We start from the raw sequence: 27,750 nt of genomic DNA on the forward strand, positions 1-27,750 counted from the left end.
ACCCTGGGATCACGACCTGAGCCAAAGGTAGATACTCAACCACTGAGCCACCCAGGTGCTCCCAATATTCACTTTTTAATTAAAGACTTGAGTTCTTTTTATTTATTGAAATATAGATCCTACAATGAGGTCATTTGGTCCACTCCTTCCCCTAGAATAGAAAATCATTTTTTAGAACAATGTTTCAGTATGCCTCTGTTTTAATATGTTAGACATAGTCATCTTAACAACTTACAAAGCAGTGCACTTTATTTCTTTCATTTAAATTTAAAAATTAATTTCTAAGGTTTAGTCATGTTCTTTTTCCCTCCATTTGTTCAATGAAATAGGGCTCAATGTTCCTACTGTCCAGCCAAGAGTCATCAGTGCTGGAGCCATCTTGTCTACACTGAGAGTTTCCTCTGAGGATGAGAATTCACAGATTATTCTTAGTTAGACTGTGCATACTTTATGTATTTTTATACATACCATTCATTTTTACATTCATTCTGTGAATATTTATTGTATAATATTCAAGGACTTTTTTTTCATTTCTCAGCTCAGAAAAGATTCTCAGAATGCTGTTATTTCACAGCATCAACTTCAGCTTTAATAGAATAAAAAAAATTAAGCTGTACTTTATAACTCATGTTATTTATATTTCTAGGGGAGAAAATTTGATGGCTAAGAAAATTCTCATTCAGGCATTGTGTCTTCCTTAAATTTATTTTATAAAAAACTTTGTTGATTTTTTTTAAAAGATTTTATTTATTTATTCATGAGAAACACACATTGAGAGAGAGAGAGAGAGAGAGAGAGGCAGAGATACAGGCAGAGGGAGGAGAAACAGGCTCCATGCAGGGAGCCTGACGTGGGACTCGATCCCGGGTCTCCAGGATCAGGCCTTGGGCTGAAGGCAGTGCTAAACCACTGAGCCGCCTGAGCTGCCCAACTTTGCTGATTTGGAAGAATAATGTAGGGATACTCTCTCATTTTATGATGGAAAACAAGGTAGATAGTTAAGAGAATGTAAATGTCAAAAAGCAATTGATATAGAAACCCTGAGGAATCTACACAAAAATATTAGAGTTGATAAATAAATATAAAAAGGTTGCAAGATACAAAATTATTCAATAAGAGGATCTAAAAATGAGTTAAGAGAATATCTCCATTTACTATATCATAAAAGGTAGTAGAATACTTAAGAATGAAGTTAACAAGATAAATGTGAGGATCGCATGCTGAAAATTACAAAATATTTTGAAAGACATTAAAGACCTAAATAAATGTGAATGCATTCCATGTTCATGATTTAAAGAGTAAATAGTAAGATGAAAAGTTCCCTTACTGACCTACAAATTCAGTGCAACTCCTATCAATATTCTAGCTGCTTTCATGCTTGTATAAACTGGTAAGCTAATCCAAAAATTCATATGAAAACCCAGAAGACCTAAACAGTCAAATCAGTCTATTCAGTGGAATAGATTTGAAAGCACAGAAATATATCTTCACCTATAGTCAATAGATTTTTGGCAGGTATGCCAAGAACATTCAATTTGGGACAAATAGTCTTTAAAAAATGATGTTGGGACGTCTGGATATTCACTTACAACAGAATGAAGTAGGACCCCTACCTCACACCACACAGAAAAAAGAATTCAACATGGAACAAAGATCTCAATGTAAGAGCGAAAATTATAAAATTCTTATGCAAGTAAATTTTGTGACCATGGATTAGGCACTGGAGTCTAACTTATGACACAAAACTTAGATGACACACCCAGAAAAAGAGGGTTATATTGAACCACATTGAAATTAAAACTTTTGGGTGGAAATGAAAAGTAAAGAGAAAAACATAAAGATTCAGAGAAAATTACTTATCTGATAAGGAACCTATATCCAAGAATGTAAAAAACATTTATAACTCAGTAATAAAAAGACAATCTAATTAAAAATATGCAAGAGATTTCAGACATCCCTTCATAGAATATATGCAAATAACAAGTGATCACATAAAAAGATGCTCAACATGATTAGTTATTAAAAATGCAAATGAAATTCATAATGAGATACAACTTCATACACACTAGGATGGCTAAAATAAAGATAGATAATAACAAGTGTTGATGAAGATGTGGAGAATTGAAACCCATGCATTGCTGGTGAGATTTTATTTTATTTTAGTTTTTTTTTTTTTTTTTTTTTTTTTTGCTGGTGGGATTTTAAAATGATACAGTAAGTTTGGGAAACCATTCATTGGTTCCTCAAATGTTAAGCATATAGCTACTGTATGACTGAATAATTCTAGGAATCTATGTAAGAGAACTGAGAACATATATCTACACAAAAATTTGGACACAGATGCTCAAAACAACATTATTCATTTTATCGAAACAGTAGAAACAATGCCCTTCACCTGATGAATGGGTAAACAAAATAAGGCCTATCCATACAATTTAATATTATTTGGACTGATACATGCCATAAAATGAATAATCTTGAAAACATGGTAAGTGAAAGAATTCAAGCACAGCAGAGTACATATTACATGAGTCCATTTTTATGAAAAGTTTAGAATAGGCAAATCCATAGAGATAGAAAGTAGATTAGTGGTTGCCAGAAGCTGCAGTCAGGGGAGTGTAAGTAGTGACTACTAATGGTAATGGAGTTTATTTTCTTTGGTGAATGAAATGTTTTAAAATTTGATAGTGGTGATGGTGACACCTCCGTCAATATATTTTAAAAACCTCACCGAATTGTAACTTTAAAGGGGTCAATTTTATGACGTGTGAATTACATCTCAAGCTGTTAAATAGATACAGATAAAGATTTATATAGATTTATAAATATATAGATATACAGATTCCTGGCTGAAGATACCAAGTTTCAGCTAACTGAACAGTCGGATTAAATCTGTGAATAACTCACATAAATACATGCTATGTAGGATAGTGTGCCTTAGGTTCTCCCTTATCCTGTTCACTCTTCCTTTAGCTATGGTTTTGATGAGTCTCCAGTTTAAGACCTCATAATGTTAAGCATGGGGTTTTCTCCTACAGGTAGATTCATGGACATCAAGAATTATAATAACAGCAATAAAAGTATGTTCAGGTAATATTCTAAGCAATTTAGCTGTGATCACCATTAACACCAAAACAATAGTGTGAAGTAATAATATTGTTATCTCCATTTGATAGATGAGGAAAATAGGGCCCTATTTCTTAGGGCACTCTTAACCATTACCATATAGAATGTGAGTGATAGCAAAATTGAAAAGTAAAAATGAAAAAAAGATGAAGTTACTAAAAGTGAAAATATTTCAAATGAAATTAACCTCAAGCTTTTTAAATAAGGTACCAAATAATTATATTGAACCTGTCTACCCTGTAGACATCACATTCTATTTTTGCATTATAAAGTTAGATTCAACATGAATCAGAATTGGAAGAGCCTTTCAGATTCGTTAAGGGAAAAAAAATTATCATTTGCATAAAATGAAACTTGGAACTAAAAGTATAAATGGACTTGTACAAGATCAAGAAATGAAGCAGTGGCACATGTTAGTAATAATTGTAGTGGTGATTCCTAGTTTATAATCATACAGGTTTGATAAAATGGGTATATTTTAACTACCTATGTTTGGCATGGGAATACTAGCGAAACGTAGACTTCATGTTCTAGTCAATTGTAAAAATGATAACAAGTGACAAAGAGAAATTAGAAGCTTTTCAACTCAGGGCACCTGAGTGACTCAGTAGTTAAGTGACTGTCTTTGGCTCAGGACATGATCCTGGGGTCCTGAGATTGAGTCCCACATCAGGCTTTTTGTAGGAAGCCTGATTCTTCCTCTATCTATGTGTCTACCTCTCTCTGTGTCTCTCATGAATAAATAAATACGATTTTTTTAAAGAAGATTTTCAACTCTTGTTTATGCTTTCATATATTTGAAAAAAGAAAATGTGTAACAAACTGTGTGACAAGGGGAGTGCAAAACAAGTGACGAGGTAGAAAGAAAACAGCAAACAGCTACACCTTGGGTTCCTCCTGAGAAGCTGGTACAGTTGTTTCTATTAAGGAGAGAAATGTCAAGATCCAGATTTCCAAGTCTACAGTCAGCCACCTGTTCCCCCTGCATGTTCTTGAATGAGCAACGAAGAGAGATTGTTTCCTGGGACTGCCACAGAACGCATCCTGCTTTATCATATACTTGTGCCATTTGTGAGGCCTATGGAATCTATTGAGATTAAATTCACACTGAGTGCTGATCAGACCCTGGTACCTTTACCTTAGGGACAGGGCTTGACTTCATTTTTCAAGGATGTACTGCTTCCTTGGTGAGGAGAGGCAGAGGAATGCAGACTCAAAGATAAAGCATTTATTACTACATCTAAAGAAGAGCAACTCTTAGTGTGAATTCATTCAGGACCACACCCTGGTGGTAAGAGGCCTGTTCATAAGATGAGACCAGTCTATTTTATCATATCATTTGCCTAGGAAAAAACTATAAAGAGGAATAGGAAGAACAAATGGAAAGTAGATCATTGTTTGATTGACTTTGATTTAGCAGAGGCGTTTCTCTCTTTAGAATTGGTTTAAGATGATTGGAGTAAGGGGAAAAGGTTGGTAAATTTTTCCAGAGGATAGAAATTACCACAAACACCAAGTCCATAAATTATATCCTGTCCAATTTTTTTTTTTAAATTTTTTTTTTAATTTTTATTTATTTATGATAGTCACAGAGAGAGAGAGAGAGAGGCAGAGACACAGGCAGAGGGAGAAGCAGGCTCCATGCACCGGGAGCCTGACGTGGGATTCGATCCCGGGTCTCCAGGATCGCGCCCTGGGCCAAAGACAAGCGCCAAACCGCTGCGCCACCCAGGGATCCCTATCCTGTCCAATTTTTAAAACAAACCAACAAAGTAGGAACTTTATATGTATATATACTTATATACATATACTTACATACATATATACATATGTATATATATATACATATATACACACAAACATATATATGGAATCGCTTAATTTCTTCTATATACTAATGTCATAATTAGATGTTATTTGCATATATTCTATTCAGCAATATGTTGATGCTAAGGAAGAGGGCTTCCAATTTATACTTATGCCACTTGTAAGTACTACATATATATTTAATAAACTCAATTTGCCTTTGATAGTTTGACTTATTGAAATAAGAAATTAGTCATGATATGAACAAGAATAAAATAAATATTGTTTCACTGTGATACTTGCAATTATTGGTCACTAGATAATTAGCAATTGAAGATAAAATGTTACTTCTTTTTCTCTTTCCCGATAACTTATACACAATAAGACACTCTCCATAACATTTGCTGAGTGGATAAAGGTATTGGACCTAGAAATTGAGCCCTGGAATATGATGAATGTGAAGCAGGTCATATTCAGTTCTATTTAAACACCTTCTGCTATTGGCATATTAGGAATTTTTAACTCCAGTGAATAATAGCTCACCTTTATTCAAGTCAGGAAAATTGATTTTCAAACACAAGGAATAACTAATGTAATTAGACTTTCAAACATCTTGAAAATAAATTAATACAAACTCAAGCACATCTGGGTGTAGTATTTCTGTAAAATTAGTTTAAATGGTGTATGAATGCTGGTTCAGATAATTATCACCTAAAAGTCAACTCAAGAAAAGGCCTTTTAGTTTGAACTGAACCAATGCAACTTGAGCTGCTGATTTTAAATGTTTTTTTTTTTCTTTTTATTAAGATAGTGTATCTCCAGATATCTTTGGCAAAAGTAAAGTTTCATTTTTTTCACAAACATAGGATATATGTTCTACTCATGCTCTAGAATTAAATATAGTTGAATATGAATATGAGAAAATCAGAAATAATAGTAATGACTACAGGCTCTTCCCAGTTAACATTAGTAAGACATTTTTAAAATATAAAATATATTGAATAAAAGTGCTGAGACCTTATTTTCCAGTATTTTACATGAGAACATGATAATGCATAACATATCATCTAAAAGCTTCAACTAATTTTCTAAAATATAACCCAGATTATAGCTAAGTAGCGATACATAAGTAACAGTAAGTCCTATTTTGTTGTAACATGCTTAAAATATCACTTGATTACTAAACAGTAAGGCTGTAAAAAAAAAAAAGTTGCTATGAATGCTTTATCCACTCTTTTAGATGTCACTCCCCCTTTCTTTAGGCTTTTCAGAATATACAAATGAGATTAAAGCCATTCCAGAATATAAAAATGTTGTATAACATTTTGTGGAAATAAATATGAGTTTTATAAGTATATATTGTGCTTTGTGAAAATAAATATGTTTTCCCATGTAAACAATAGTCACTGTATTTGAAAGTCACATATATTCTATGAAGTTTTTGTATTAAAACCAAGAGATATTGTTCTAGAAAAATTTATTCATACAGTCTGATGAGTAGGTCTGATTCTGAGTTAATACTGGGTTATCTGTTGTCCATTGTAATGAGTTCTGGGAGTGAAGAAAAAAATGTGGTGTGGTCTTGGTCTCCAAGAAGTCACAGTTTAATAGGGAAAGCACTTACAAAGTGATAAATGCACTATATTTAAAAATGCAGTGCATTAAGGAAAACTCGGCATTGGGAAAATCCTGCAAAATGGATGTTCAAGCTGGGCCTTCATTAAAGAGCAATTTTTCACTGGTCAGAGGAAGGAGGAAAGATCATGAACAAAGCCCAAGGACTTTGAAAGCACATGGTTTGCTTAGGATGTAGGTGAGGGTAGAATGCAGTGTTTGCTTTAGGATGGCAAGAGATAAGACTAGAATGTGGCATGAGACAAAAAGGAATGCTTCATCAATTTGCAGTGATGGAAAAAATTAAGTATGTAACCTTATTTATAGGCAGTGAGATGCAGGTACTTGTCAGAGTAGTGACATTCATTTAACAAAGAGAATTTGAAGGCTCGGTATAGCTAGGGAAGAAACAATACAAATACTACATTCCAAGAGAAAAGGGAAATGTGTAATGACTGGGAAGATTATAGTGAAAGAGAATATGGGGAGAAAATAGGCTTTAGAGCTAGGATGAATCCAGTTTGTTCTTTCTGTCCCTTCTTCTATTCACTGGGCTCAGTCTTTGGTAATCTTTTTCCTTTATTATTATTTAATGTTCCCTTCTTATTATTTAAGGTCTGTTTATACTGAGTTTTACATGTCTTGGAAATTTTAGAGTGGAAATGTAGAGTAAGACATAAAGGAAGAGATTTAAAACTCAGGAAGGTAGGTTGGCTTGATGTCTGAAGAGATGAAAAATGGTAGATGGAGATCATGACCATGGATAAGGTCGTCTGGAAATGTACTTGTCTCAGGTCATCTCAAAGAAAGTGATTTAATTCTAAGGATAGAAAGAAAGGAGGAAAATCAGCTCGAAGGAGCTACATTACCGATAGGTTTCCAAAAAATTTAGAACAGGGTTCAGGAAGGCAATGAACCAGAGTAGCTGTCAGGGTAAGCTTCATACTCACTGTATTCATACCCTCTCCATCTGTCTACTCCAGTGAGTGATTTTCATCATTCTTAGACAGATTGTCCGCATCCTTCACCTTCCCAAGTCCAGTGATCAAAACTCAGTTTTTGGTAACTAACCTCAGTGGGGTCAACTGATTTCTTTCCCATTCTTAAGGTACTTTTTGCACTTGAATTTTGTGATCTACATTCTCTTGGCTTTGCAACTGTTAAAAAAACAAAACATACAGGCTCCAAAAGGTGTTACTTGGACCGAGTTCCCAAACTGGTGCTTCCTACATAATCTAATTGCAGTTTCAGCCTCCCCCATAGATATAGTCTTAACTGGTCAGTCAGGCATCTTTCAGTCTGCATCAAGGAGTCTACCTTGGAGGTCTTTTCCACTTGCCAAAGATAAGGTTATCTACGGAATAAAACATCCTGTTTTTCCCCATAGAAAGGCCTACCTGGAACAGTCGTAGTTTTTTAACTACGACTAATGACTTTCTTGCCTCTCCCCTCCTTAAAAAACCTTCCATTTTATACGACTCCTTGGAGTGTGCAGTAGCAACAACAGCGCTCTACTTAATAAAGGGGTGCTGCCTGATTTATGAATCATTTAATAAAGCAAATCAGATCTTCATATGTACTTGATTGAATTTTGTTATTTAACACAACCCTTGCAACCCGTTGCTAGTTGCCCCTTCTTTCTTCATCTGTAGAATGTTCCTTCTGTCTCTTCTTCTATTCACTGGGCTCAGTCTTCGGTAATCTTTTCCCTATCCCAAACTACAGCTATGATTCCCTATCCCAAACTACAGCTATGAATTTAAGCATCAACCATATGCTGATGATGCAGAAATTTGTATGTGAATCCCCAACCTTTTCCCTGGGCTCCAGAATACTATACTTAATGTCCCATCATACATACCTACTTAGACGTTAAATATAACACAAGACAACTCATAATTTTACCTGCCAAGGCTGCTCTCTGCCGGTCATTTTCCATGATTTACCTACTTGCTTAAGATAAAAACCTGAGATTCAATTTTGATTCTTCCCTTTTTTCTGAAATTTGTATTCCAATGTACAGTAAACTTCTACCTTCAAAATAATCCAATGAGTTTTTAGACCTCCACCTTCTAATACTTTAGCCTTCATCATATGCCACCTAATCTATGTCTCACAGCTGTTCTCCCTCCCTCATCCCTGGTTGTTCTACATAGGACTGCAGAATTGTCTCTTAAGAACACAAATCACATCAAAACTGTGGTACAAATCTTTAAACTCTTGCATCACACTTAAAAGAAAGTTTAAAAACTCTGTATCAAAATGTATTATCTATTGTTTCATAATAAATTACCTCAAAATGTAAAAGCTTAAAATGACAAACATTTATTATCTCATGGTTTCTGTAGGTAAGGAATTATGAGAAACTTAGATGAATGGTTCTGGCTCGGGGTCTCAGGAGAAACTGTAGTCGTCTGAGAGTTTTACTAGGGACAGAGTGTCTGCCTCTAAGGTGGCTCCTGTGTATTACTATTAGCTGTAGGCATCCAGAACATGGAACTCTACATAGGTCTAGTTGAATATCCCTATGAAAGGGCAGCTACTTCCTTTAGACACATCTAACAACACAAGGAAGAAACCACAAAGTTTTATATGAAATAGTCTCAGAAATCATACACTATCACTTTTGCCGTATTTTATTCATTAAATTTGTGTTACTCTACCCACACACAGACTACCAGGCCTTTGTGATATTATTCCTTCTACCTCTCTCACCTTATCTTCTACCATTTTCTCCCATATCACACCACTCTAACTACAGTGTCCTTGTGACAGTTTGTTAAGCATGCCAAATTCTTTGCAATCTTAGATGCTTTGTGCTTGCTCTTCCCTCTGCCTAGAAAACTCTATTTCTAGATGTTCATGAATTTACCCCCTTATTTAATTCAGATCTCTGATCAAGTATTACTTCTTAAAGAGACTTTTCTTAATCACCCCTATATAAATATCATACCTTTCTCACCATTTTCTGTATTGTTATGTGTCTTTGAAATATTTATGCCCACCCAGATTATATCATAATTTACTTATTTATTTACTTACTTCCTGCTTCTTTGTCTGTAAGATTCAAGAGGGCAGGGATTCTGTTTGTTTCCTTTACCTGTGTGTCTAGTTCCTGGAATGGGGCCTGCCACACAATAGGCTCTCGGTAAATATTGAATGAAGGGATGAGTGCATGAGAAGATGAATGATTGATTTCATCGTTAAGAGCCAGCAAGCAGAAATATGTATCCTGCATTTGTTTTGTTGTGTGCAACTTTGTGTTTGTGTAATGTAGCAAGAACCAAAATCAAAATATTAAATGCATTCAGAGAGGAGCAAATCCAATATTGTACATGGATATATTTGGAATGAATAGCAATAAAATATTCTGTTCCTTTTAAGTGGCCTTAGGTTTAAACCTTAAGACTTTGTGTCTGGCACTTACCAAAGTTGAAAAAATAAACTTGACGTCTTGCCTTTTTTTGAAGTACAGTCACTTAGTGTTAGGTGACAGTACCATCCAGGAGTTTCAACATACTTTTGATGAGATTTCAACAAATTCATTCTACACTCTATTCTTATTATAGCTATGGGATTTTTTTTCTTGTTCCTTTTCATTTTGTCCTATTTAAATCAATACGTATGACATTTTAAACATGTACATAGTATTAGTCTGGTAAAGGAAACACAGACATGTAAGTCATGGTTGTGCCCTCAGTAGTTCACAATCTACCTGAAAACTAGGTGTAACCATGTGAAATGGGATGGTATTAGCTGTCATGATCTTTTTAAATAAAGATTTAAAAAAGTTTTATATATAGAGAGAATGTGTGCATACTCACACAGGTGGAGGTGGGGCAGAGAGGGTGAGAGAGGAACAAGCAGACTCTGTGCTGAGCCCAATGTGGGGCTCAATCTCATGACCTTGAGATCATGACCTGAGCCAAAGCCAAGAGTCAGATGTTTACCTCACTGAGCCATCTAGGCACCCCTAACATGATCTTCTAATGGTAGAAAAGAGTTCAGTGAAACCTTATGCCCAGCCATCAAACACTAGTAATAAGATGATAGTAGCTAATACTTATCATGCTCTTATTATGTACCAGGTACTTTACTAAGTTATTTTGGGTAACTTACTTGACTCATTTTATCCTCACAACAGTTTTATGGGGATATTATACCATTTTACAAGTGAACAGTATAGCACAAAATTTTTAAGTAAATGAAGTGAATTCAACCTGTATATGTACAGGAAAACTGCCTAGCACATAGAAAATTTTTATAAAGCAATAGGTATCAACATTCTTGATGCAAAGTGTTGTATAACTAATAAGTAACAGCTATGATACTATATTATGAAATCTATGATCTTGAGAATATACTAGGAGGCCCTTCCTAAGATTTTCTCATTTTAGGTTTGGTTGGTTGGAGGGTGGGTAGGGGGTAACAGATGAAGCCCAGAATGCTTACATGACTTGTCCAGTGCCATAGAGTTAGTGTGGCCTTGTGTTAGGGCTGAAAGGTAGTACTGGTTGAACATGTGATTCATGAATTGAATAGTTGGAGTTCACAAAGAGAAAAATCCCTGTAAGTTACTCTGCACTCCATGGGGGAGAGGAACTGCGAGCTGAGACAGGGGTTGGAATTTAGATAAGCAGCCAGAAAAGGGAGGCAGGTGGCTATCAGTAGTTTTACAGTTTTAGTGAAGTAGTGGTAGTTAAAATAGTTTATCTTATGGTTAATCTTGTTGAAAACAAGTAGTTGGGTTATTTATTTATTTATTTATTTATTTATTTATTTACATTTAAGTAGGATCCACACTGCATGTGGAACCCAATGTGGGAATTGAAGTCATGACCCTGAGACCAAAACCTCTGTTGAGATGAAGAATTGGACACTTAACTGACTGAGCCACCCAGGGACCCCTGAGTTACTTTAAAATCAAGTTTATTAGTTTCTATTTCTGTTTCAATTATCAAAATAATTACTTTTGTAGGTGATTAATATTATTTGACAAATTTTTCTACTAACTTCCTATTACTGGATCTGAGATAGTTATTAATGCCTTCAATAAAAAGGAAAATATTATTCCATGTTAGGAACATCCTCCCATTCCTAAGGGCCTTTTTGAATTAGTTCACTGCCCACTAGTCCTGCCCACGTTGACTCTGAGAGATCCACTATTTGCAGCATCTCTTTTGCTAGCATCACTGTTCACACGTAATGTTCCCTTCTTATTATTTAAGGTCTGTTTTATAAGAAATTACCCATTTCCTTTTTCTTTAGTGGGAAACACAGATTTAGGACAAAATTTCTTCTTCCACCTTGTTAGTCATTGGGTTAAGTTCAGGGGCTGTGAAAAGGAGTAAAATAAATCTACTCAGACATTAAAATATAGAAGGAGAACAATATGAAATATTATAATTTCAAAACAAGATCATAATTATTGCCAGTGAAGTGTACACAAAATGCTAGTTCTCATAATGTCATCATTTGATAGATTTACTTTCCTTAAAAAAAATGAACTGAGGCTAATTTGCTTAAGATTATGTGGCTAGCAAGTGACAGACCTGCTTTTAACACTCAGAGTTAACTCCAAAGACCACAAACAGAACTTAGAGAAATTTTGCATTAGTAGAGATTGTTGGCTTAATAATTAATTATTAATGCAGAATATTAAATAATTTTAAAGTAAAATAGTATTTCTTACATTTCTGAGATGGATGTGAGGCAGTTTATAATAAAGCATGTACAAAATAAGGATAAAAATGCTATCACAGATTAAACAAACAAAAAGCTGTAAAGAAGGTAAAAGGAAAAAGAATTACACAAGAAATCCTTATCCTAGGCAAGTTAGAACAAGGCAAGTTTGTCTTAAAGACACTCAGCTCTGAGCTTCCTGGAAGCAGGTAAGGCAAGACATAAATTTTAGTTACCACCTCCCCAGAAGATACTTTATATAAGGACAAATTGTTAAATGTATTTTTAAAAAAGCTTTATTTATTTATTTTGGAGAGAGGGGAAGAGGGAGAAAGAATCTCAAGCTCAGTGTGGGGCTCAGTCTCAAGACCCTGAGATCGTGACCTAAGCCAAAACCAAGAGTCAGATGCTTAATTGACTGAGCCACCCAGGCACCCATGATAAATGGTATTTTTAAGCAATGTCTGGTTCCTTTTATTTTTAGACATATTTGTCTACATTATTAAATGTAAGGCTACACTGAGAACTGCTCTCCTAGAATTTTTAAACCCCCTTTTTTCCTATTTTCCTTCTTGTATTTATAACACATTACAATAGCTCTTTGAACTCCTGTTCATTTATTTGGAGATAATCGTTACTCTCATGGAGTTATGCTGCTAAAAAAATTACTTATGTCAAAGTAACATTGATATTTCTTCACCCTATGCTTGAGACTGAAATTTGAAAGTGTATATCTTTCTATTCAATATCAATGAAGCAAAATTTGTGCTAAATCATTTCCTCAGCTTCTTTTATTATTAATGTTAAGTTTATGTTTCACAACAAGCAGTTGTTATTTATGGTATATTTAGCCATTCATTCTAGACTTTGAATTTTAGAGTTTGAAATGCTGGAATCCTGCTGCATTATAGAATACTGATATCTGATATTTTACATGGGAGATCCTAAAAGGAAGATGAAAATTATATCGCTCTCTTTCATTTTAACATTAATTGATAGAATCTTGGTTATGTATTCAAATACAAACAGCAGAAAACATTTTACTTGGAAACTTAAAAGGGTATAATTTGAAGGTAGGACAAGTAGGATAACCTTTGCTCAGCTATGTTATGTAAATCTAAGTTGTTCATGCTCTGTTCATGCTCTGTAAGGACTTCTAATCAGTAGGCATTTGAGCATTATTTGTATTGTAAAGTCTTTTCAGAAAATGCCCATAAATAAAAGAAGTTTTAACAACCTCTCATTGACTTTTGGTTTTAGACAAAGCATAAATTTCAAAATAACTCAATACTAGCATCATTCCCTGTTGTTATATTTAAAGGTCATTTACATTTTATTGACTATAACTTGTTTTCTTCCCAGACTAATTCCATGTTCTCTGCTTCAATATATTATACAATTATACCTTGCATATAAAGGTTCTTTCCTCTTATATTGCATTAAAAATTATTTTCAAAGAGTATCTGGAAATTAAGTGTATCTTGATTCTTTAAAATGTCCTCAGAACTAGAGGTTATTTGAATTTTAGAGTTATATGTACTTGGAAGAGCATGTATTTCACTCCATGAAAAAATTTAGGCACACAAAAAAATTAGGCATAACTAGCTCTATGTAATTTGACTAAGAACATATTTATTATTATTATACAGTTCTAACAAGATTGGTTATTTCTTGGTGAAATAAATCACATGCATACACACATGATCGATGTTATTGCTAGGACACCTTACCTAGAGATTGTCCTTTATCTCTCTCTCCCTTTACCTCCTGTCTGTATTATGAGAGGATGTCTTACCTTCAGGATTTATCCAAGTCTGGCCACTAGTGACTCTTCAATCTCAATCATGTATGCTAAGTCTCCCACATTATTTCCTGGCTTTTACTATTTTCCTTCTATATTTAATCATCCATACATGAGGTAGACTTTAATTCAGTAGTATTTATTGAATTAATGAAAGTATAAAGTCATCACTCACATTGATTAGCTTTGCTAGAATAGCTAATATTCATTATAAAGCCCCTGGATCATGCAAACCATGTTCTCTTTGAAATGACTGGGAAATAAGGAATTTATTTTAGAAAGATTACTTAAAATATGAAAATGCCCAATTTTAAATTTGGTTTTAAGAGAAAAGTTCATTTATGTTAAATAACTGATTTTCCATGAAACAAGATGATTGTGATTTCTGTTATTGTATAATTATGTCATTTATATTATAATGTGCTTGTTATAAAAATAAATTTAATCATAATAAAGTAACTTGTGTAAAGCATTGATATACAGACACAGCCTAACACATCAATTTTATGGCTACTGATGTTTCTATCTGTGTTTTGGAGTTTGAAAAATGCTAGGTAGAAGTGTATGGAAGAACACTGTTAAATAGTCAACACATCCCATTTCGAAAATATGAATTATGGGGTTACCTGGGTGGTGCAGTCGGTTGAGCAACTGACTCTTGGTTTTGGCTTAGGTAATGATCTCATGCGTGGTGAAATGGAGCCCAGCCTCCAGCTCCATGCTCAGCAGGGAGTCTGCTGCAGAAGGGGGAGTGTCTCCCTCTGCCTCTCCCCTACTGGTTTGCGTGCATATGTGTGCATGCAGGAGGGTGTGCTCTCTCTCAAAGTGGATAAATAAATCATTTTTTAAAAGTATGAATTATGATTTCAGAGAAAATCACATGTCTTAAGAAAGTGACTGGAATATGGAGCTATGAATTCAGATATTCAAATAGAATCCCCTTCACTGAAATTTTATTCATATTTTCAGAATGACTTTAATCTAAACTTTAAACTATTTGATACTGTTTATGCTTGGGTCTATGGAATATGTTAAACTACAAACATAGGGCAGATATTAAAAATATTTTCAAAAATTATTAGCAAACAAAAAGCCATTCTTGACATATAAAAATTATATATTATGATTCTTCAGTCCACTGAGTTGCATTCCGTATTTTTCTATAATGCTTTCTTAACCTAGAGATCAGTGTCTGGCTCCTTCTTCAGTAAAATTTTGGCTTAAGGCTCTAGTGCAGGGATCCCTGGGTGGCGCAGCGGTTTGGCGCCTGCCTTTGGCCCAGGGCGCGATCCTGCAGACCCCCAGGATCGAATCCCATGTTGGGCTCCCGGTGCATGGAGCCTGCTTCTCCCTCTGCCTGTGTCTCTGCCTCTCTCTCTCTCTCTCTGCGTGTGACTATCATAAATAAATAAAATTAAAAAAAAAAAGAAAAAAAAAAGCTCTAGTGCAGCCTGGCTTTGGTCCTTTTAAATTTAATGTATAATAATGAGAATAATAGTAAAAACAATAATTCTTTTGCCAGACACTTTTCTAAGCACCTTGCTTGTATTAACTTAGTTAATCCTCACAAACATCAAGAGTTCTTTTCTAATTTCCAGGTGTGAAACTGAGGCAGACATTTGCAGCTCATATTCTAAAGCAAGAGATTTTGGTCTTGTGACTGTTTTTTTGTTTTGTTTTGTTTTGTTATTTTTAAAGCCAGAGTTTTAACCACTGTCTGGAACTAATTTTGTAGCAATTACTTCTAGTCCATTAAATCTTGCATTATTGTTTGCACCTGTCAGTCTCAAAATCAATCTCTCTCTCAGTCACGTTTCCATCATTTTCCCCTCTACCTCTCCTCCTCCTTTTGCCTACCCCTTTCCCTCAGATAGGAACACAGAGCTAGTCACAACCCTTGGTTCATTCAACATCTAACAGTTATTTTATGAAACAGTTTCTTGAATTGTAGTATTTAGTATTTCTTCAGTTTTATTGCTTAGTTTTCAGTTTCTTGGAGCTCCAGGTAGATATACCTTAGCTATAATTACCTATTACCTGTCTTTTACATCTTTCGCTGGATAGATAGATGGATAGATAGATAGATAGATAGATAGATAGATAGATAGACAGATGATAGAGATAATCTTTCTGATTTTATAGTAATGCTTAATTCTTTTCTCTGATTCTATTTCCCTTCTTTTGTCTATTTAGTCTTGTTTTTTTTTCTAGTTTATTTTTCGCTTATGAACTAAACACTTTCTAGTTCATTCCTGAGCTCTGATAGCTCTTTTTACATGCTCCTATAATTTATTGGTTCTTATATAACCCATTTCTATTTCTGATATATATCCCTTTTTTTTTTACTTTTGTAATTCTCATACTTTCTTCCCCTCATTTTAATATTATACGTTTCTGCTTTGTTATATGTTTCCCTCCTGCTTTTACTTTCTGTCAATATAGTAGTTCACTTTCCTTTTTTGTTTTCTTATATACTTGTATGAGGTTCAACACAATCTGTTTCTTTTTTTATGTCTAAATGAGAAAGTTTTGTCTGTGCTTTTAGGAGGTTTCTTTTGGAATAGACTGTTCAGCTAGGTTATTGTCCTTGCTCTATGCTCCATTAGGACTTTGCTTGAGGCAGTATTTCCCTCTCAAGAAGGGAATTATTCTTAAAGAAGGACATTTTTGTTTTCTGAGATCCTGGAGTGCTTGTGCTACCATAGTACTATCAACTTTTTTCCTCACGCATTGTATTTGTCTCCATTGTTTAGCTTTTTCCTCATGCGTTGTATGATCTCCGTTGTTTACCTCACAATCACTCAGCATTTGGAGCTTGTGTAGGCTTGTCCCAGTTTTATGTTTTTCTTTCATACCTCTTTTCATATCATTGAGAATTCTACATTAGGGGTCATCTCTTCTTTTTTTGAGGATAAGTATTTGCTTGAAGTTTCTGTGTTCTAGTGCTCTTGGAGCCATCTAAATTTTCCTTTTTCATTTTTTCACAATTTACCTCATACAGGACCCAAAAGAGTTCCAGCTATTTTCAGAGTTTTCAGAAACCCACTTTTTTATTAGGGTTCTTGTAGTTTGCCTGTATTATGGGGATATATTCAGAGTTTAGTTTTTGTTTCTTTAATTATCTTAGGCATTCATCTTGTCTCTATAAGAGAATTAGGTGTGGTTAAAAATCTAAGCCATGGGTTGGGGTGCCTTGGTGGCTCTGTTGGTTGTGGGTCCAACTCTTGATTTCTGCTCAGTTCAGGATCTCTGGTTCATGAGATAGAATGAATCATCATGGGACCCCTTGCTCAACAGGGAGTTTGCTTGAAAATCTCTCTCTCTGCCTCTCCCTCTGCCCTTCATCCCCACTCTTTCTCTCTCTCTAAAAATAATAATAGTAAATAAATCTTTAAAAAAAACCGAAGCCATTGGAGGAAAATAGAAGTTATAGAAATAATCTACTTTATTTGTGGGAGTGTGCCTACCATATTCATAGAACAAAATAGTAGAGTTTATTCAAATTAAGCATGTGCATAATTTATGAACCAAAATTCCACTCATGTACATATTACAAAGAAATTCTTATACACCCCTTTCATTCCAAGTTGGATCCAGTATAAGAAAAAAAGATTAGATTGATTTGTAGCTAACCCACAGCAGAGAACATATACCCTTTCCAATTAGGATTTATAAGTCCTGATAAAAAATTTACCTGCTAAGAATTCCTTCATTGAATTCTAAAATACAGATATAATACAAACAATGCAATTTAAAAAGGAAATTAATATCAGAGCAAAAGACTGGCTCTGCCATCTGGACATTTTTAAAAGGTGGTGTTAAATACTAAACATTTTGAGAAAAACAAAATGAAGTTGCAGAAGTTCTGCAAAGAAATTATAATTGAAGCATAACTGGGGGCACCTCCGTGGCTCAGTGGTTGAGGGTCTACCTTTAATTCAGGTCATAATCCTAGGGTCCTGGGATTGAGTCCTACATCAGGTCTCTGCAGGGAACCTGCTTCTCCTTCTGCTTATGTCTCTTCTCTCTGTGTGTCTCTCATGATTAAATAAATAAAATCTTTTAAAAAATGTATTCCCAAAGAAAATGAGAGAAGTGAGGCAAAAGCAGAACTAAAAATCCCCTTCAAAATGTCTCCTTACCTGAAATTTACAAAAATCACTAACAAATATGAAGGAAGATACAAATAAGAGAAGGAATCTTATGTTTGTCAATTATAAGACTTAATATTGATAAAATGTCTATAATACCCTAACCAATCTACAGATTCAGTGCAATCCCTATGTATCCCAATGACATTTTTTTTTTCAGAAATAGAAAAAAAATTTCTAAAATATATATGGAATCTCAAGAGACTCCAAATGACCAAAATAATTTTGAGAGGAACAAAGCTGGAAGTTTCACGCATCCTATTTCAATATATAAGACTTTGTAAAAATTGTGTGTGTGTGTGTGTGTATACACTGTGTATATATACACACACACACACACACACACACACACACCATCTTTATCCATTTCCCAGTTGATGGACATTTGGGCTGTTTTATAATTTGGCTCTTATAGATGATATGTTATAAACAGGGTGCATGTATCCCTTTGGATTATAATTTTTGTACTCTTTGGATAAATGCATAGTAGTGCAGTTGCTGAATTGTAAGCAACTTCTATTTTAACTTTTTTGAGGAATCTCCATACTGTTTTCCAGAGTAGTTGCACCAGTTTGCATACCCACTAACAGCATAAGGAAAAAAAAAAAAAGAGAGGGAGAGAGAGAGAGACAGAGGCCAACCAAGAAACAGATTCTTAACTATAGAGAATAAACTGATGATTACCAGAGGGAATGTGGGTGGGGGCATGGGTTAAATAGGGAATGGAGATTAAGGAGTGCACTTGTGAGGAGCACTGGGTATTATATGTAAGTATTGAATCACTATATTGACACTTGAAACTACTATTGCACTGTTATGTTAACTAACTGGAATTTAAATAAAAATGTTTTAAAAATCCAAACAAACAAAAACAAAATGTATAATACAATGCATCAGTAACCAAGATCGTGTCATACTGGCATAAAGACAGAAATATAGACTGCTGGAACAAAATATAAGACCCAGAAATAAACCCTTGTGTATGTGGTCAAATGTTCTTCAACAAGGGTACCAAGAGCATACAATGGAGAAATAAATAAAGGACTATTTATTTTCAACAAATAGTGCTGGGAGAACTGGAATCCACATATGCAAAAGAATAAAGTTGGAGTCTTGTCTTCTACCATACATAAAACCTAACTCAAAATGAATTAAAGACCTAAAAGTAAGACCTAAAACTATAATACTTCTAGAAGAAAACATAGCAGAAAAGCTTTAGGACATTTGATTTGTCAATGATTTCTTGGATATGGCACCAAAAGCACAGTCAACAAAAGGAAAATAAATGAAACTACATCAAGCTGAAAAAAAAATCTCTGTGCAATAGAAGGAACAATCAACAGAGTGAAAAGGCAACCTATGGAATGGGAAAAATATTCACAAATCATATATCTGATCAGGGTTTAATATGCAGAGTATATAATGAAATTATACAACTCAACAACAATAAAACATAACCCAATTAAAAATGGGCAAAGGACTTAAATAGATAATATTACAAAAAAGAAATATAGTCAACATGCATATGAAATGATGCTCAAGATCACTAATCATAAGAGAAATTAAAAACTACAATGAAATATCACCTCACACCCATTAGGATGGCCACTGTCAAAAGAATAAAAAATAATAAGTGTTGGCAAGGATGCAGAGAAATTGGAACTGTTGTGCACTCTTGTTGGGAATATAAAATGGTGCAGACATTACAGAAAATAGTATGGAGGTTTCTCAAAAAATTAAAATGGAATTGCTGTTTGATTCAACAATCCCACTTCTGGGTATATATACAAAATATTTCAAAGCAAGATCTCAAAGAGATACTTCCACACCCATGTTCATCAAAGCATTATTCACAATGACTAAGAGGTGGAAGCAACTCAGATGTCCATTGATGGATAAATGGATTAAGAAAATGTGGTATATATCTACAATGGAATGTTATATGAACTTCCAAAATGAGAAAATCCTGATACATGTTACAACATGGATAAACCTTGAGGACATTATGCTAAGTGAAATAACCATTCATAAAAGAGCAAATACTGTGCTATTCTACTCATGACATATCTAAAGTGGTCAAGCATAGAAACAGATAGGGAAAAGGTGGTTGCCAAGGCCTGTGGGAAGGGGATGGAAAATGAATAGTGAGTCTTGAATTTCAGTTTTGCAAGATGGAAAAATTCTAGAGATCTGTTGCATAACATAATAATAGGCTTATACTACTGAATTGTACACTAAAAAATGATTAAAATGAGGACATCTGGGTGGCTTAGTCAGTTAAATGTCTGCCTTCGGCTCAGGTCATGATTCCAAGGCCCTCAGATGGAGTTCCATGTTGGGCTCCCTGCTCAGTAGGGAACCTGCTTTTCATTTTTCCTGCCCCCTGCTTGTGCTCTCTCTTGCTATCTTTTTTTTTCTCTCAAATAAATAAATAAATTCTTTGAAAATGATTAAAATGGTATGTACTGTTATGTTTTTTTTATTAAAATAAAAATTCTTTTTCTTTTCTTCTTTCTTCTTTCTTTCTCTTCTTTCTTTCTTTTTTTCTTTCTTTCTCTTCTTTCTTTCTTTTTCTTTTTTATATTCTTTTATTGGAGTTTGATTTCCTAACATATAGTATAATACCCAGTACTCATCCCATCAAGTGCCCCCCTTAGTGCCCATCACCCTGTCACCCCATCCTCCCGCCCACCTCCCCTTCCATTAACCCTTGTTCACTTCCCAGAGTTAGGATTCTCTCTGTTTTGTCCCCTCTCTGATATTTTCTTTTTTTTCTTTTTTTTTTCCTCTCTGATATTTTCTCAATGGAGCTTCCATCTTGACTAAAATCCCAGTGGGTGGAAGTGAATATACCCTTGACCAAAAATTAACTCTATTATCATCTTCTCATAATTTTGGGAGAGAGCCTCTAAAAATAAGACCATGAGTGCTTAAAAAAAATTCTTGAACAAATATGGGCATTAAAAGAAAAAGATGAGAGAACAGAAAATTCTAAAATCTATGTAGTTTAACATTTAACATAAGCCTGCCCTACTATATTGAGTTTGTTTTCTCAATAATATGGAAGCCAAATTTAAAGAGAGACCATATAAACAAGTATAAAACATTACTCAGCTCTCTATGCAACAAAACTGTTATTGTTTGATGACAGTGTGTGCCTTTAAGTTTTTATGGATACCTGTATTGTATAGATGTCCCACAAAGAATGTGCCTTAGTTATGAAATAAAGAATTATTTTAAACTAAAATTTAAAAAGGGAAGGTGTTATATACATTGTTTTCTCTGGGTTGAAAATCAGGCAAATCTGGCTTATACTATTCTGTGACTATGCAGTTGACAAATGTAATTACTGAGCTATTGGTCATGTAGATATGTCAGGAAAGACTAGATAACTCCCTGAAAGTATCAAAAGGGCAAAAGATATATCAACATTTTTAAAAGGAAAGTGTAGGAACAAGCAGAAAAAGCAGCAGTGGAAATGATATTTTATTCAGTTCCATTTCTTGATTGGAAAATTTATTGGAATTAATCATTGATCAAATTACAAATGTCTAAAAATGCCAAAGGTAGTAGTTGTCTTGTAGAGAATAAATAATGTCAGACAAATTCAATTTATTTTATGACAGAGTTACAAGAGAGAAACCGTACATTTAATAGACTAGGGATTGAGTCGGTTCCTTCAGTGTGTCCCACATTACAATTGCCTCAGCAAACTAGGAAGTATGGTATTAGATAGGTGCATGTACCCAAAGGGTAGCGATCAAAAGTTCACTGTCAGTATCAGAAGATATAATGAATATCCTTTCTTTGCAGTTGTCAGAGTTCTGTATGTAATAATTACGTAAGGGGTTGAAAAGCCTGAATAGAGAGAGCTTCTTGGTTGAAAAAGAGTCAGTTAAAGTGGCTTGTTAATCTAGAGTGGAAAAGTAAGAATCTGATGCCATCGTTCTGAGTAGCAATTATAGACATATTATATATAACTTCTCTTCAAGCAGCATAGTTTATTTTAAGATAATTGTCATTAGGGAAATTACAGCATATACCGGGAAAAAGTGATTGTAAATGACTTCGTGCAAACTGTGCATTATAGCATTCATTCCACCATTATTTATGTAAGCAATGTGATCTTACTTCAAAAAGATTTTTTAATAATTCCACATGAGCCAAATTAACAGTATGCTAAAAGATTACCATCCGGAATGTTACAGGAATTTTATGTATGGCGTGTCAAATCATTTCGGAAAAGATGCTAATTACAAATAAAATAACAAAGAACAAAGCTGTTAGATGTCATATAGTATTCCTTTAACCTCCAGAGGTAGTCAGATCTTTAAAAAAATCGCTTCTCGGCCTTTTGGCTAAGATCAAGTGCAGATCTTTAAAAAAATAATTGTTTCAAAATGCAATGAAAATTAATATGAATTGGGAATTTACATGCTTAATGGGTATCATCACCTTTCCTTTTACTCCAAAATTACAGAAATAAATGTTTTTGTTCCAATTCTAACAAAACTAAAAAAAAGCCCACCCTGTCTTAATAGCTTTATTATTCTTTACCCCCACACATAAGTATGCATGTACATATATATTCATTTTCTAATTGCTCATTTTCCCCATCAGAATATAGATTCCATAAAACAGAGACATTTTCTTGTTTTCTGTTTTATCTGTGGTACCCATAGTGGAGGTTTAAGAATTTTGTGGAATAAACTAATTTTAAATAGAAAGAATAGGTAGTGTACATTTGCTCAAAAATACCCATTTTGGGAATAGTCTCATAAGACAAAATTAGTGATTCTTTTTAAACATATGGACAGACAATTTCATAATGAGGAATATGAATGATAGCATTCACAGATTTAATCCTTTAAAAGACATCGTTGTGACTCTCTTTTTAATTCCTTTTAAGTTTGTTGGAATGTAAAATAACATGCTGTTTATCTTTACTATCCTATTTGATAACAGATGATTACTATTTTCAATTATTTTTTGTAGGAATAATTCTCAGTAAATATAAAACATATAACCTTACAACTTAGTTTGTTCTATTTATTGTGCCTAGGAAAGTTAGTTTCGCTTAGATATTTTAAATCTTTAAAGGGCATATTCTTCCTGGGTTTTATTTGAAGTTGCTAAAAATTAAATCCATCATTTGTCTCATGGAAGACAGTCACATCTTCAATGGTAACTTTTAGTTTTAGGTGACAGTTCATCTTAACATATGGTAGCAGCATGCATGTAACTGTTAACAGGTGTTGCTTCAGTTCTATTAAGGTTCTTCAAAATCTTTTTTAAGAAGGAGAGTAATAAGAACAATCATATTTATGACGACTTTTCATTTTGCTTACTGTTTTTTTCCTTGTGATTTTTTTTCAGAAATTGAAAAATTTCAAGGTTCTGATGGAAAAAAGGAAGATGAAGAAAAGAAATATCTTGATGTCATCAGCAACAAAAACATAAAGCTCTCAGAAAGAGTATTGATTCCTGTCAAGCAATATCCAAAGGTATTGCAATATATGCTCTGTTTTCATAGAATTAAGAAAAAAATAAAACTTGATGTTTTTTTCATTGTCTTTCATGAAATGAATATTTAAAACTTCATTATATTAGTATACACAAATATATGATATTGATGGAGGAAAGAGAAGTCTTTGAAAGTACAACCATAAGAAAAATTTTTAACTAAAGACCATAGCACTTTTATTCTGTGAATATGGGAAGCATAATTAGATATTTTAATTATTTATTTAATATGTAAATAGTTCAACAATTTGTCCAAATATGCATAGTCACTTGATCTTGTTTTGGTTCATGTTACTATATTTTCCAATTATAAAAAAGAGTAGATTAATGGTACTAAATATATAGCATTATCTAGTCCACAGGAAATTATTATATCCAGGAAAGTAATCTAGTCTTTATTAGACCCTTAGATTAGAACCTCCAGTCTTCTGTAGTCAGGGTTAATTTATTAAGATAATTACAATACTGTTCTCTTGAGAGTACTTTCTCACTAGACATTTTCTTATCATATAAGATTTGTATTACCAGAATCATGATTATAAGATAAAGCATTCCACATCATGGTTTCATCACTTATATTTATAAATTCCGATGGGTAAAAGGAGTTTCTTTCTTTATTTTAGTAAATTAAGTATGCTTACAATGGAAACTCAGTTTCAATCTGGTAATTTACTTTCTGAAGAGTGAATCTGAAACAAGGACCATGCAATTATCCTAATAATAAAGACTACAGAAATAAATGCTGTAGTCTACCAATTGTCTTCTAATATGATAAATTTTAGTAAATATAATTAAGTGGGATGTTGTGTTTATAATTATTTCAAATAGGAATAAATTGTTGCAGCCCACCAAACCATAAAATTTAACTTTCAGATGAGGTTTTTGGACATGCAGGTTTTTTGGGTTTTGTGGGATTTTTTTTTTTTTTTAGCTAGATTGCCTCTATTACAAGAAAAGTCCATTCAATAGATGTATATTTTACAGTTATTTTTTAAAGATTTATTTCATAATAATGTTTTTATGAATATTAAATCAGGCAGAGAAAATGTACATGAAAATGTTCACTTGGTAATGAAATGTGGTAGAAATGTGGATATTAAGAAAAACGTCTTTTTAAAAAGATTTGGTTAATCCACTATGAAGTACAAGATTCTCTCTCTAAATAATGTATTTAAATATTACATAACTAGGTATCATTTCTCAGAATAACACTTGTCTATTCTCTGGATATGGAAAGCCAGTGACAGACTCAGTATCTCCTTCTTAATAAAGTACAGACCTGTATCTCTGACCAAATCAGATTGGTAAGGTGTGAAAGACATTTCAGGTCGTGGTGGCTCTTGAAGTGACAGCATGAGTGTTTTTATACTGAATATTGCAGTAGTCTGTATTTGATGCATGATGATGAATATTGAAACAATAATACTGTATAGTGTCTCATGTTTGTGTGAGATTTAATTTCATAATTTATGGGAAGATGATCAAATAACAAAACTGCCTATTTGTATTGAAACAGACCATATCTTACTAGCAATTATTGTACCTCCCAGAATTTTTCGAATCGCAGAACGTTTATGCTGAGACTAATTATCTAAATCACAGAATATATAAAGCTTTTATTTACCAAATGAGGTAACTGGGAAATTATGAATTACTCAAAGTCATATCTTTGTTGCAGATAGAAATATTTAGAGAAGTTGCTGTTATTTTAGATTCTTCACTTTTTGGGAGCCATTACATTTATAACTTGACTGTTAATGTTCACATTTTTTTATTACTTATTTATGTAAAATATGGAAGAATGTGAGGAATGAGAGCTCCTAATGATTAGTACTTTTATGGAATATTATCAAATAACAATTTATGCCTTAGAAAATTTGCCATTCTTAATTGACGAGTAGAATGCTAGATCACTTTAAATCATTTTTAAAAGGATGTGCAGGGATCCCTGGGTGGCGCAGCGGTTTGGCGCCTGCCTTTGGCCCAGGGCGTGATCCTGGAGACCCAGGATTGAATCCCACATCGGGCTCCCGGTGCTTGGAGCCTGCTTCTCCCTCTGCCTGTGTCTCTGCCTCTCTCTCTCTCTCTGTGACTATCATAAATAAAAATTTAAAAAAAAATAAATAAAAAATAAAAAATAAAAGGATGTGCATTTCATACATCACAATAAAAGAAGTCTTAGAGCCCTTTTACAGAAAAAGGTACTGAGAACAAAACAACAAATTCATCTATCAAGTTGACCTACATTTGTTTTTGTTTGCTTTTATAGTATAACAAATTAAAACCAACTTTATGAAAACCATATTTTATTTCAAAAGTGGTGATTCTCTCCTACTAAGTGATTATTGCCTACCTCTCACAAAAATATCAGTGGGTTAAGATTATAGTCACTACACTTGAGCCATATTGGATGTACATTTGGGAGCTGTAAAATATGTGGTGTGGTGTGATACTATGAACTGTTGAGCAGAGAATAACAGTATTTATGGACTTAAAGTTTAATCTTTTATAATAAAAAGTGGTTTATCCCGCAGGGGGTACATTGGAGAAAGACCTACTTTTCACAACTTCTCTCAGAGCTGCCTCTCCCCTCCATGCCTGCTGTCTGTTTGATCTGGTAATTAGTGAGGCAATGACACAGTCCTTTCCAACAAAAGGCAGTAAATAACTATGGGACTTCTTGAGGAAATGACCTTATCTTGACTTTACTACATGACCTTTTTAGATAGATTTGATTTCAATTAGTCTCCAATATCAAGTTAATTTGCCGACTTAATTGAATAATACAAGGAATTGAAATAAGTTTAAGATTTTGAATTATACAAAATGTAAAAATGCTGTTCAAACACATTAAGAATGATTTATCTAACTCTAGTGCTTTATGTTTAATCACTAGATTTGGGGCGAAATATGTCATCAAATTATAATGAACAGCTTTTCTTATTTGTTTTTAATATTTTTGTTTGCAACAAGATTAGTCAAGAAATAGACTATGCACATCTATTGTTTGCATTTACAGATGTTTCAGAATCAGTGCAATTATTTCTTGATAGTCAAGTCTCCAAGGAGGCAACATGTGGCAGTATGTTTTTCTATAATCCTAAGAGGTTCATGTAGAAGATCCTAGAGAGATTCATGCAGAAAACTCACTGTCCTTAATGTGAACTCTTTCTCCCTGAATCCATACAAAATATATTTCATAGTCTAATATACATTTACTGTTTTTTAAATCTTAACATCTCCAACTGGTATGCATATTATAATCAGAATTATTTTACAGTCTCCATCGGACAAATGATGGTCATAACTTGTTACTGTTGTCTGTAAACTTGGCCATGCCTTTGTATCCAGTTGTTAATTGCATTGAAAAAATGCGAATTGAGGTTCTTTGCTGTTTAAAATGTCTTCAAAGATGACATTATGATTTAGTGTTGGCATGCAAAACTATCACATATCCAACAAAAGAACAGAACCATAGCTTAGGGCATAAAGTTGGTATTAATAATATTAACAATATTCATCCTTGGAAGAAAGAAAAATGCCATAATTTCTTGGTCCTCAACAAACAAGTGTCTCATAGGGACCTAAGAAACAAAGGTACATTTAAATGGCTAAAGTTTTATTCTGTTTTTAGACATGCAAAAGGACAGTCTAACACAAGCATGGGCAAATTGAGAGGGCCATGAGGTGCCACTTCCACCCACTTGAGGGAGATCTGCTCCTTGCTTGCAACTATACCTATTTGGTCACCTGGGCAATCCAACCTCTCAATGCCTTTTAAAAGTGTCTTTTGATGTTGGCTTCAGAATCCTCTGAAGTGCATCAGGCCTTTCCTTCAATTAATTTGCCTGGAGGCCCACTTTTTATTTCTGGATTTGAGTTACTGCCAACTTTTTAAAGAGTGGATCGCCAGGAGTGTATATCGGCCCCAAATTTGGCCCCTTTTAAGATCAAACACAGCTACGTTCCCCAGTGCTGCTTTTCAAATCAATTCCTTATGTAGATTAATGCAGAAAATTAAAGTTCCAAAATATGTTCAAAAGCACC

At 33.7% G+C, this 27,750-nt stretch overlaps 1 protein-coding gene across 2 annotated transcripts in view; it reads left to right on the top strand.

Annotated features, from left to right (window-relative positions):
- The window catches only part of KHDRBS2 (KH RNA binding domain containing, signal transduction associated 2), a 555,078-nt gene that overhangs the window by 68,323 nt on the left and 459,005 nt on the right, over positions 1-27,750 (top strand). For both annotated transcript variants that reach the window (XM_041757802.1, XM_041757839.1), the window contains exon 2: positions 23,557-23,684. In XM_041757802.1, the coding sequence (XP_041613736.1) occupies positions 23,557-23,684 (128 nt within the window). The remainder of the gene's footprint in view (positions 1-23,556; positions 23,685-27,750) is intronic.

Source organism: Vulpes lagopus, chromosome 1, assembly GCF_018345385.1.
Source record: "Vulpes lagopus strain Blue_001 chromosome 1, ASM1834538v1, whole genome shotgun sequence".
NCBI classification, from domain to species: domain Eukaryota; kingdom Metazoa; phylum Chordata; class Mammalia; order Carnivora; family Canidae; genus Vulpes; species Vulpes lagopus.